Source organism: Rousettus aegyptiacus, unplaced genomic scaffold (assembly GCF_014176215.1).
Source record: "Rousettus aegyptiacus isolate mRouAeg1 unplaced genomic scaffold, mRouAeg1.p scaffold_m13_p_6, whole genome shotgun sequence".
NCBI lineage: Eukaryota > Metazoa > Chordata > Mammalia > Chiroptera > Pteropodidae > Rousettus > Rousettus aegyptiacus.
Window position 1 is genome coordinate 19098509 of NW_023416309.1, and position 13123 is coordinate 19111631.

Sequence of the window (13123 nt, forward strand, 5' to 3'; positions counted from 1 at the left end):
CTTTGCATGAAGCATTAGCATTATAGCAATGATGGGTACAGGTTCTGTGTCAGAGTATTGAGTTTGAATTCTGACTCTGGTACCTGTTTCTTTCCTGAGACGATGTGACATGATAGAGATTCTGTTTTCAAGAAGTCTCTGTCATGTTTTTGGATATGGCTGAAGACAGGAAGACACATAGATTTAGAGACATAAGATCTTTGACAAAAATGTAAGTCTGAAGGGTTAGCATGTCTAAGAGACAAGATTAACTAATATAGCTAGCTAGAGGCAGGATAATGGTCAGGAAAAGTTTCGCAGAGGGATAGACATCTAAATGGATAGAAAGTTACCATTTCGACAGAGTCAGGAAAAGGGCTCTACTCAGACATATAATTATAAACAGCTTAAAAGAGAGAGTAAGAATTTGGAAAGATGGATCAACTCTTTATTCTCACCTAAGGAACATCCAGCAACATGTGAAGGACCACTACAACACCACAGGTCAAAGAAAGATGTTTCTTCTACTAGATGCCCTTCTACCCTATCTATGCCTCAGTGTCTTTAAAGATTTCCTTCCCCTATACTTCTTTCTCTGTTCTTGTAATATAAGAAACTCCATGCACATGGAACTGTGTTTGCTAGAGCGACAGACCTTGGAAAATCTCTTTACCTCTGTATTTTTCTTTCAATTGTTTTTCCTATTGTGTGTTTTTTCTTAATGATAGAAACAAGAGGTTAAAGAATGATCTTAAGCAATAGATAGGATGGTGGGCAATTCTAAAAGAGGAAAATTAAATAGTTAAAATTCAAGAATGACAAGGGAATAGATAAAAAATGAAAGTCATCTGGAGGCTTACCCAGCAGAATATGTATAAATAGATGATGATAGATGATAGATAGATAGATAGATAGATAGATAGATAGATAGATAGATGGATGATTAGATAGATAGATAGATAGATAGATAGATAGATAGATAGATTAAAAGGAAATAGAAAAATATACCCACTAGAAGGGCTAAAATATAATAGATGGAATATGCCAAGTGTTAGTGAGGATGTAGACTAACTAGAACACTCAGGCATTGCTAATAGGAGTAAAATTTGTTCCAACAACTTTGGAAACTGCCAGTGTCTAACAACAGGGCACATGTGTACACTCTGTGACCCAGAAATCCTACCAATATGTATAGTCCCTGAAAATATGTATGTAAATTCCCTGAAAATATGTTCACATATTCCTAGTACCTGAAGACATGTACTATGACGTTCATAGGACCACTACATATAAAATAGTCCCAAACTGGAAAATTTTCAAATGCCAATTAACCATAGAATAGGTAAATAAATTGTGGTATAATTGTACAATGGGATATTGTACAGCAATAAGAATGAGTAACCTGAAACTACATGCAGCAATGTGGAACAAATTACATAAATTTAGTGGTGAGCGAAACTTGCTGCAAAAGAATATATATACAGTTTGATTCCATTTGAATGAACAAAAACAGGCAAAATAATGTAGTCTATTAGAACTTTCAAGGCTCTTAGTATAGTAGTTATTCATTGTGATCCAAATTATTACAAAACCAAACAGCTTAAAACAGCAAACATTTATTATCTTTCATATGTTCTAAGAGTAAGAAATCCAGGAGTGGCTTAGCTGGCTCGTTCTGCTTCAGAGTCTCATGACATTTCAGTCAAAGATGTCATCTGAGACCACAGTTATCTAAAGGGCTTGAATGAAACTAGAAGATCCACTTCTTATTCACTCAACTGACTGTCGGCCCAAAGTCTCACATCTTTTTTAGCTATTGGCTAACAGCCTCAGTTCCTTGTCATGTAGGCCTCTCTACGGGGCTCTTGACAACATAACAGAATCTGTTCCCAGAGTAAGGAATACACGTGAGAGAATGATCAAGATGGAATGCTTGATGTCTTTTTTTAACATAGTCTAAGAAATAACATACCATCACTTATGCCATATTCTACTAGAGACACAGATCTGGTACAATGTGGGAAAGGAGTACACAGACTACTCAGATGCTCTGGTCATTTGGGGAGCCATGTGGAGGACAGGCTATCACATTTGGTAAAAATTTAAATTAATGGATTTTGAGAAGTTTGATAGTGTAGGAATTTACATTGTTGATTTTAAAGTGTTTAAGAATTTATACTGAGAAATACAAAGAAAACTAACCCAAAAAAATTTTTTTAAGAGGAAATTTATTCACTACAGTAAAACACAGTGGTGTTTTGGGGAGCAATTGTCATTATAGAACATTACTTGGCCTATGTCCAACTTTAAATACTTAAATAGTCATGATCATATAAGTAGTTGTTGCAACATAAACAATTTTGAAGACGATGTGAGGAAAAGTGTGAAAGAACTACATCCTTGTCATATTAAGTAGTCATTGATTAGATTGTAAAACATTTGAATCATGTAATATTCTTTATTAACATTATTTAGAAACAAAGTCTTTTCTCTTTGTTATTTTATTTTTTTTAGTTTTTATTTTCTTGCAGATATTTCAGATGTTTGAAAAGTAGGTGTAGAGTAAAATGATGAGGTTGGAGGTACTGCTCTTGTTAACTTAGTAATGTTTCAGAAAACATCCACTCAAATCTTTCATTCTTTCATTTGAAAAAAGGCAAAATTCTCAACAGTCGTTGAATTTTATGATATATAATCCATGAGTCATCATACAAATTTCTTATACAAAATATTGGTTCCCTAGATATTAAAAAAATGAACCATGATAATCAATGTTTTTTAATATATTTTTAAATGAAGTGTATGAGGTATTTATAGAATTCGTACATATGCTTAATTTCACTTTCAGCTGTTATTCCTTCCCACTTACTTAGCATAATGTAAAGAAATGATGACAGGATCATGTTAATTTTCAAAGCCAAATTCCTCTGTCATTAGTACTTTCAAAGATAATAGCATAGTTAGAAATATTTTAATCTGGATTTTATTTATGATAGAAAACATAAATTAGTGACAATATTTGAGATGATTACCTGTAACAAGTCTGAATTATTTTCTGACCTATTTAATCTAATAATTATGCACCTACTTTCAAAGGCACATAATAAATTTAGCAAGGATTAAGAATAAAATATTCTTGGGTTACTACCAGAGAGAGAGAGTCAAGGCCTATAAGAAGTTTGCCCTATAGATTTGTTAACCTCATTGCCAGACAATTGACATTAATTTCCCCAGGAACACTGAAATTCAAAAGCCCCAAGGATTTTAGTTATCAAAAAAAGGCAGTGTAGCTTTGGGGTTCAGAGAGCAGGCTCTGGCGTCTTAATTGTAGCCCACCAATTATTAGCTGTGTAACCTCGGTTTCTTCATCTGTGAAATCAGGTTGTGATATTTCCAGCCTCAAAGAGCAGCTGTAAGGATTAAATGAGACAATGCATTAAAATGCTTAGCACAGTGCCAAAGTTAGTGAGCACTCAGTGAATATTACCAGTTATTCTGAATAAAGTCAGCAGACAAAGTACGGACCTCTAAAGAATTCAGAACTGGCTTTAATTTGGCAGTATAAAATAGACAAGATGGTTTAAATTTGAAGCTGAAAAGGTATTGAACCAAAGGCTACCTTTGTTTAATAAATCTACGCACCAAAGTTCAGAACAGTTTATCCTACTGGTATTTCAATTGATTAGAGTGCATTTGTTTAAGGTATCCCCCTTTTGGATAAATGGTGTATAACATGATAGTATGTTATGTGTGAACCTTATTTTTTTGAAATTTAGGAAAATTATGGATTCAAGACAAGTTTGTTAATTTGTTATTCCTTCTAAATTGTCATTAACTGGCTACTTAATTATAGGCACATTGTATTTTCTTGAAAACATTTTAAAAAATCACTCCCGCTCTCATCCAAGGAACCATATGTCCATAGTATAAGTAAAGCACATCCACAGCTGATGTTTAAGCTAATGAAATGAGAAATGTATTACATATTAACTTTGAATAGTTCATTTATGCTGTTAGAGTGGGAAAAGTAGTAGTTTCCATCTGTACCTCAGAAATTAAACACTTGCTTTTGAAATATTTTATTTTAATTGGAGCTAATATTAGTCTATTAGTAAAAGACCCCTAGAGGAGTTAAAACTAAATCATGTTGCAATAATTAAAAGGCTGTTTTATTTTCCTTGAAATTCCCTAAGTTTTTCTCACATTAACTTACATGGCAGTGAAAACTAGACCTTTACATCATTTTATACTTGCCTTTTTTTTTTTTTTCTTTTTCTTTTTGCAAGGACCCACATGGGAGGATGTTGGAAGCAGATTCACTTTTTTAGAGACAAGTAGTAACAGTAGTAACAGATCGAAGGTGTTGAGAGTTAAATTACTATTATATAACAAGATTTTTTGACAGGTGAAAAATACCTTTTTTTTTTTTTTAATGGCGAGTATAAATAAAGTTTTGTCAACAATAGACTATCACAGGTTTTGAGACCACAGTTAGGTATGTCTTTAGGGTTAGTAGAGGATATCAAAGTGGCTAGAGGCCACTTTTTTCTTTTCTTTGGAGTAGCAATTTTGGTGAGGGGTTTGCTGTTCACCCTTAGGAATCCCCTCCATGTGAAATAACTGGACAAATTTTCTTAAGAGTTCCATCTTCTTAGCTGGCTTGTTGAACCACTGGCAAATTTTAAACAGTGTAGTCATGTGACTTATCCATAAAACAACTTATTGAATATCTATTTTGTGACAGATGCTGTTATACTTAGTGCTAAGGGTAGATTTTAATGAACAAGTTTATATTTAAAATGAATCTGAAGAATGAAAAGAACGTGAGAAGGAGGATTGTGGTGAGAATTCAAGCAGGAGATAATAATGGCTAGAGGCCATGGAGCTAGACTTGGCAATTTAGATAAAAGAGTTACGTGGTATGGAAGACTGCACGTAGTGGACATAGGGCAAAGAAGAGTGAGATTTTGAAGTAGAAACCTTGAGGTTTTTTTCAGAGATGACAGAGCACCAACATAGAAAATAATAGAAAGAAATCAGATTTTCTAGGTAGAAAATAATGTGTTTATGTTTAGATAGGAAGAATTTGAGATGTTATGAAAAATTCAGGTAGAATTTTGCAATGGACAATTGGATATATCATTCTAGAGTTCAGGACAAAAAGATTGAGATTACAAATATAGTTTGGTAGTCACATCCATATGAATGGAAATTTTGCTTTGAGACTGTTTCTTCTAGGAAAAGTGGTATGAGTTAGCTTCCTCCTTGGCTTTGTTATTTCATCTACGGAAAGTAAGACACAGTGATGGAATCTCACTATAGAATAGTATTATCCAGGAGAAGTTTCTGTAGAATGATAGAAGTATTTCATATCTCCACTCTCAAAACATAGTCAACAGCCATATGTGTCTGTTGAGCTCTTGAAATGTGATACATGTGATTGAGGAATTGAATTTTAAATTTTATTTAACTTTAAGGAATTTAATTTTATAAACCATATGTTGCCAGGTGCCACATTTTATTGTACAGTACACCTAGAGAATGGACTGGAGAGAAGAATACAGATCATTCTGGTGGGTACAGTGGCTAAGAAGTAGGGTATGGATGATTTATTTTAGGAGGTGGAGGAAAAGAGAAGATGATGAAATATAAGTGTCCATGTATATCACTAGCATTTCCCATTATCAAGAACATGGTAGGTAGGATTGTGAGAGATGATATACCATATATGCAGATAGAGATTCAGATGTAGAAAAAAATATAATATTTATCAATATTTTGTACCAGACAAAGTATTTATAGCTTCCATATTTAGAATCATTACTCTAAAAATGTTTTTATCTTTCATCTTCACATGGGACAGAGGCTAATATAATATAATATAATAATCACATCACATCATGTCACATCACATCACCACACCACAATGCAACACAACATAACATAACAAAACATCATAATATAGTGTAATAATTGAGTGTAGACTCTGCATTTTTGCACTCTAAGTTTAATCTTTGTTCTGCTATATATTAGCAGAATGACCTTGGGCAGGATTCTTGATTTCTCTGTGTCTTTGTTATTTAACTATTAACCCCAGGTTAATACTTGAGTTGTTTTAAGATTTAATCACAGCAGACACTTAGAAAAGTGACTTGAATCTAGTGGAAGTTAACAAATTTTACCATATTGACCTTAAAAGTAAACTTGGAGAAAAAATTTTTGAGACTATTTTGAAATCTTAATTTAAAAAAGGATAATCTTGGATTGGATTTACTGATATATGCATCCCTATACTCATTCAATATTGTGTTATTTTAGATAAAAACATTATGCATGTAAGATCACCAATTTCTTTGATGATTTGTTGATAGGGAAAATATCTTACCAAAAAAAGTTTACAGTATTTGTATTGGTTCTATGATGTAGAATTAGTACCTTTAATTAAATTTTCTTCTAGTTAGCAACTCAAATGCTTTCTTTCTTTAAATATCTTTTTTACAGTTTTAACTGTTATTCACATCTAGTCTTTTTTATAATTTCTTGGGGTTTATGTTGGATAGGATGAGAAATGATTGTATGATCCCAGGGGTGGTAAAAACAAAAATGACATAAGGAGAAAGATAATTTTTAAAACATTTTTATAAAAAGTCTCTTTTATCTTTGATTACTTTTTTTAGAAATTAGTGATTATTCTGTCAAAATATTTTATCTCTTTACATTAAAAATTATGCTTCTGTTAATCAAATATTTATTTAAAAATATGATTTTCTATTTCCTAAGAACTCCAGAATCTGTAAATACAAAAAGGACAATTGTCTCTTTTTTATTCATTTCAACAGCAATTCCTGAGTTTGTAACACAAGTGAATGTTGCCTTGGAAGCCTTAAATAAAAATTCTTTAGATGTATTTGACGATAATCAATTTGTGGACATCTCAAAGAAGATCTATGATACAATTCATGATATCAGATGTTCCGTCATGATGATCCGGGTAAGTTTGCTTTACCTTCCATTGAATTATTGCAAAACTCTTCACCATCTGGAATGCCTAGAATGATTGCAAGAAGTGTTTTATCTCTATGCTATAATGTCAATGCTGAAGACCGTTTGAACTTTGGAAATTCATGTGCATCCCCAAAGTCAGATTACTGTCACAAAAAATACTTTTACTTATGTATTTAGTTATAACTTATGCAAATGAGCACATTTAACAATAGTCTTCAGAAATGATAGGATCTGTCGTATGCAGGATTCATGGAGATGTCACATAGCATGATCAAGAGCCAAAGAAAACTACATAAAGTAATCTGCTTTCTTTTCTTGAACAGAAAGGAAAGGATCTTTATAGTTACTATACTGAAATTGGTAGGAAAATGCATTTAAATCAAGGTATTTCTATGGGCAAGCTTTTTCATATTGATCATAGAGTCACAGAGTATGAGAAATATCACTCGGAGCTGCCAGGAACAACATACACTTGAACTATCCCGGTCTGGAAATGAGTCTCTTTGTGGGGCTATGTATCATCTTCCCAAGTGTGTGACAGCCATTTGTTATGGGCACACTGCATATAAAAAGACCAGGATTATTTGTTTTTACTCAAATATTAATGTGGAATTTTTTTTAATGTTATTTAAACAACACTGGATAGTTTTTGGAAAATGCACAGGTAAAGATATAGAAATACCTTATCTTATGATGGGTTTACTTGGAAATAGATCCTGTGGTAAGGACTTGTGTTACCATTACTCTATTTAAGAATGAGTGAGACAGAGAAAATGAGGCAAGGAAGGAAAGGAAACCAACAAGGTGTGATTATGAGTCACCATGGGCAACTGGGGCTTGATACTGCTAGGGAACTCTTGGGGTCAGGGAGGAGTACTACTGGACATGCCTCAACTGAGGTGAACAAATTCCAATATATCCACGTGTTGTTTATCCTTGGTTGAAAGCTACCTCTCTTCAGAAGCTTCCTGCTTCTGTCAATCAAGCTCTTGTGGCTGAAATAAAAAATACTTGGGCAGAGTGACAGGTGCTTGCAGTAAGAAGATTCAGTAGGACCGGTTAGTGAAATTAAATAAGTATGCGTAGAGTTCAGTTTGAAAGCCTCTGTATTTAACTGTTAGTAAGACTATAAGATGGAATTAGAAGTGCCCCGGAGATATGGGTGGCGCATCAATAGTATCTGAGAGGACTAAATGTCATGGTTAGGTTATACTGAGCAGTCCATAAAAAAGGAGTCATCTGGGAACCTAGTAAGGAAAGAGGTCAACAAAAGTTGAGGAGCCTGTCATGACAGATGGACACTCATGGAAAAAAAAAATTCTAGAGAAAGATTAGACGTGTCAAGGTATAGGATCTAGTGCTTCAGAGCTTGGGAAAACCTGAAAGCAAGCCAATTATTTATGTAAGAGAGAAATCTCAGGATATGTAATTGGAAGCAGTCTGGAAGTAGTTGATCATATGTGATTGGGAACTGTGGCAGTGCACCAGTACTATGTCTGAGCTATGAAGTACATTTACCAGACATATTCTTCTAACAAAGGTTTTTATACCCTGCCTGTGTGCACTAGTGGACTAGAGGACTAGTAGTAATAACCCAAAACTGAGAGGATAGTTAGAACTAGGAAACACTGAAAGTGTGAAGAGACATGAACTGTAGGAAATAGTCTTATCAGAGTGAAACCCCTACAATATCTTGTATCCTGAGTGAATATTCGAGAAGATAAACCAGTGAAAGAGCATAGGTGAACCAGAGCGGGGAATGCATTTTTTTCCTGCAAAGAAGATAACAAAAAAAGTCTTATAATCTCTCTTATTTGGATATTCTAGTATTTAAAACTTTTCTTCTTATTAAAAAGGCTTACTTATAACACATCGGATTATATTGCCAGTATTTCTTTGTATCCCTCATATTCAGCAGTCCTCTATAGGGCAGTAATTGTTAATAACCATAGAGCACAGTGATTTTTCTTTATTGTCATCTCTTTTTCAAGGTAAATATTTCAATGTATTTTTAGCTTTTTCTCATAGGAATAACTTAGTATTTTGTGTTCTTTGCTAGACTTACTTAACTTTTCAATAACTTCTCAAATGAGACTATCAAAAAACATACTCTAATTTGGGCCTGTCCATTGTCAAATAAAGTAAAAGGCTTGTCCTTATGTTATTGTTATTAATACAGCCAGCTGCTGTTAGCCTATGTTTTTGTTTGTTTGTTTTGCCTCTTAAACACTGTGATTGTTGGATAGACAATGACTTCCTTTTAATTTTATATTTTTACCCTGTTTTTGCCTATATATTCCTTCTCCATTTTGATTTGATATGTTTGCTCTTGATTCTATCCTAATCCAATTCAACTTCATAGTATTTCTAAGTGATTCTTCAGATAATTTATCAAGTTGCTTTTAAGTTTCGTTGCTGAACATACAAAAGTAGCTTCAATTAGAAAAATGAGATTATAATTTTAGTTCCTTCATCCAGTTTACTAATAAAAACACTGCATTATTCTAACTCTTCATCCCACTGTAATCTCTGCTAGAGACAGCCAGTTAAGAGCATTAGATTAAGAGCCCATAAAACCTGACATTTTATCCAGCTGAGATCATATTGTTAAGTGTATGGTTTGGAAGAATGTTATTTGAATTTTTGAGGTAGAAATATTCTTTCTTCAAACGCACTTTATGGCCACAAAATCAAAAAATAAAAATAAATAAATAAAACAGATGAAAACAGAACTGCTGCACTTGAAACCATGAAGGATAGTCCAGAGGCCCATCATCTCCATCCCTGCACGCCTAGTCTACGAAATTAAGATCAGAGCTTGATATTTTACAAGCGGTTTTATAAAAATATGATTATATATGCCTTTCATATTCGTTTTGTTGAATAATTATGTTAGTAATTATTCAGATTATTTTTAAAAGTTCTAAGATAAGCATAGCGACATTTAATACTATTATCTGCAGTGGAGTCAGTGTGAAAATAAGGTTATAGAATCTCATTCTTACCCTCAGAGAATAGGCAGCGTTAAATTATTTTTATTTATTTATTTTCTCATATCTATGTGTAAATTTTACAATTATTAGTTCATGTAATATAATGATTAAGACTAAAGCAGGTAACATAGCTCACTGAACCTCAGTTTCCTCCTTTGTTAATAGAAACTTACTTAGTGCTTAGTAAATAGTAGTCTCATAACAAGATAGCTAACTATTGCTATTACTACTGTGAGTAATACTATTACTATTGGAGTTGCCTCTGAATGTTTACTATACTGTATCTAGAAGAATGTCAGCTATAGAAGCTGTAGAAATATTCTTTTGGAGCAAAATAAAGCCAAAGCCCAAAGAGTAATTTGAAGGATAAAGTTCTAAACAAAGAATTATGGGTTTTTTTCCAAGATATTGTTTATATAAAAGTAGACCTACCTTTGTTAACATTTAGTATCTGAATTATACATTATTTAAAGCAAAACGTGTGTTAAATCTATAATTATTACATTAAGCTAGTATTATACTTATGCATTTTGTTTTCATTAACTTCTTGAAACTTATAAGGAGGATTCTGAATGGCTCATCTTTTTGGTAAAATGTGCTTTACCAGAAATCAAAAAAAAATTTTAAAGGACAAATTAATTGAATTTTAAGAGAGTAAAATTGGGTATCCAGCAGAGAGATATCTCAAAAAGAAGAAGAGATTCAGCAGAAATTCATTTTGTAACAAGGACCATTTAGAATGTAGACTTTTTATTTGTGAATTTTCATATGTGCTTTATGAAAAGCACATAGAAAATTTAGAAACGCTTTCCAAACGTGCAGATTTTCAGGACCGTCACTAAGTTTAGATTTTCTGTGTTAGTTTTCTAACTTGATATTTAAAGGGATTAGAACATGTTTTCGATATCTCACTTGATAGAAGTTACTTTTTTAAGAAATAAAGGAAAATAAATTTAAAAATCATTTACATCACTCATTTTACATGAACCATTTTATAATAATTGTTTACATGGCATCTAGAATTAAAACATAGTTCATATAATACTTCATTTTATATAGCCAGAAAATCTTTTGTGTCTGATTCTACTGTTCCTACAGCAATGAATAGGTATATATAATTTTCTTAATTTAGATTGCATGCACTGTCATAATTTTTCTGAACAACTTTCATTATCCTCCATAACTTCTTTTCCTCATGACTTCAGGAATCCTTTTGCTTTAGATGTCTTCTGGACTTAGCTGCTGTTTGTCTCTCTGAAGTTTCATATTCAAACTACTAAAGAAAAAGGCCCTGATGGTGTCACTCAGTCACTAAATGGTATAGAATCAGTGTATATTTGGTACAGTTAGAATTCTGTAGAATTCAGTTTAGCAATAAAGGAATAGTAAAAAGAATATTATATAAAATTATAAAACGCATTCATGTTTGTTTCACATGTTATTGCTCATAGTGTCACTTTAGATGATATTGTTAGTTTCTTCTCTGTAGGGATAAATGAAAGCATATTAATGAATTACAATTTTCAACTATTATGGCACTTAAATATGAAGGGCAAAATATTGTTCACTACTATTAGGAACAAACCGAGAATGTCCATGCCCAATGCAATGGAATGTTGAATATGTCCTAATCAGTTCACTAAGTCAAGAAAGAAAAGAAAAAGTATATAGATTGCAAAGGAAAAAGTAAACTTGTCTGTATTTGCAAAATATAAGATCAACTATATTGAGAATTCCCCCCAAATTTACAACAAAACTCCAATCAGTGGAATCTTAAATGAATTTAAGATCACAGAAAACGAGATCAATACACCAAAGGAAAAAAAATTAAGGAAAAAAAAATGGAAGGGAAATAAAAGAAGGAAAAAATAAAGATAAGGACACAATTAATGAAATAAGAAATGTATAATAGACAAGCACAATGAAATTCAAAGTTTATAGTTCTGTGGGGGCCATGGAAGCTAATACACGGTGCACTAGGTCACAGATGGACACTGGGGGTAGGTGGGTGGTTGGGGTGGGCATGACCCTGCATGGTGATGGGGGGAAGGAGAGAGGAGAGGGCAACTAATAATTAGAAAATATGTCTGTTAAAAGTACAATATATCACATCACTAAAATAACAAAATAACCTTGGTGATAAATTTAACAAACGTGTACAAAGTCTTCTCTGAAAATTATAAAATATTATTTAAAAAATTGAAAAGACAAATATTTGCAGAGATGTGTCATATTCCTAGACTGGGAGACTCTTTTTACTAAGATGTCAATTGTCCCCAAATTGATTTATAGATTTATCCCTGTTCCAAACAAATTCCCAGCAGTCTCTTCTATGAAAACTGATAATCCAAGGTACCTACATGGGTGTACTCATTTGTCAAAACTCATCAAACCGTACACTTAAAATAGCATATTAATTATGTTGATAAAGTTTATTTTAAAATATATTTTACCTAGCAGCTGACACTTTAGAAAACAGGTAATTTGATAAAATCCTACCAAATTGTTTTAATTAGGACTAATTAGAAAGGCCCGCATGGACTACTAAAAATGCTGACATATAGACTATTATAAAATTAACACCTTTCTACTTTATAACTAGCTGCCTGCCAAATATTTCTAATGATGGGTTCTTTTTTGTTTATTTTTTATTTCTCATATTTATGAGTTACTATATATTACCTTAGCTTAGGCCCACTATGGCCTGTAGGACAAATTCTGTCTACCGTCTCATTTGTATGCCTAAGGGCAAAGAATGGTTTTAACATTTTTAAATGGGTAGAAAAAAATGAAAGAATAATATTTTATGACATATGAATTATATGAAATTCTAATTTCAGGAATACAGCTCTGCCTATATGTATTCATGGTTCTTTGTGCTACAATAGCAAGGTTGTACAATATTATATGGCTCACAAAACCTGAAACATCTATTATCTGGCTCATTACAGAAAATGATTACTGACCTTTGTCTTAGATATTCTGTTTTGGCTCTTTACTAAAATCTCAACTGGCTTTTCCAAGGATTCAATCTCCCCGTTATTAGTTTTCCCTTATAAATCTAATTGTTCAAAATATTTGAGTATTAAAATTTCGTTTCCTTCCAAGTTCCTGGAGTCATGTGTCTACTCAGAGTGACTTCTGCT

The 13123-nt window shown here is 32.5% G+C and overlaps 1 protein-coding gene across 3 annotated transcripts in view; it reads left to right on the forward strand.

The window, feature by feature from the left end:
* The window catches only part of CTNNA3 (catenin alpha 3), a 1366626-nt gene that overhangs the window by 1078977 nt on the left and 274526 nt on the right, over positions 1-13123 (forward strand). For all 3 annotated transcript variants that reach the window (XM_036222548.1, XM_036222546.1, XM_036222547.1), the window contains exon 13: positions 6819-6970. In XM_036222548.1, the coding sequence (XP_036078441.1) occupies positions 6819-6970 (152 nt within the window). The remainder of the gene's footprint in view (positions 1-6818; positions 6971-13123) is intronic.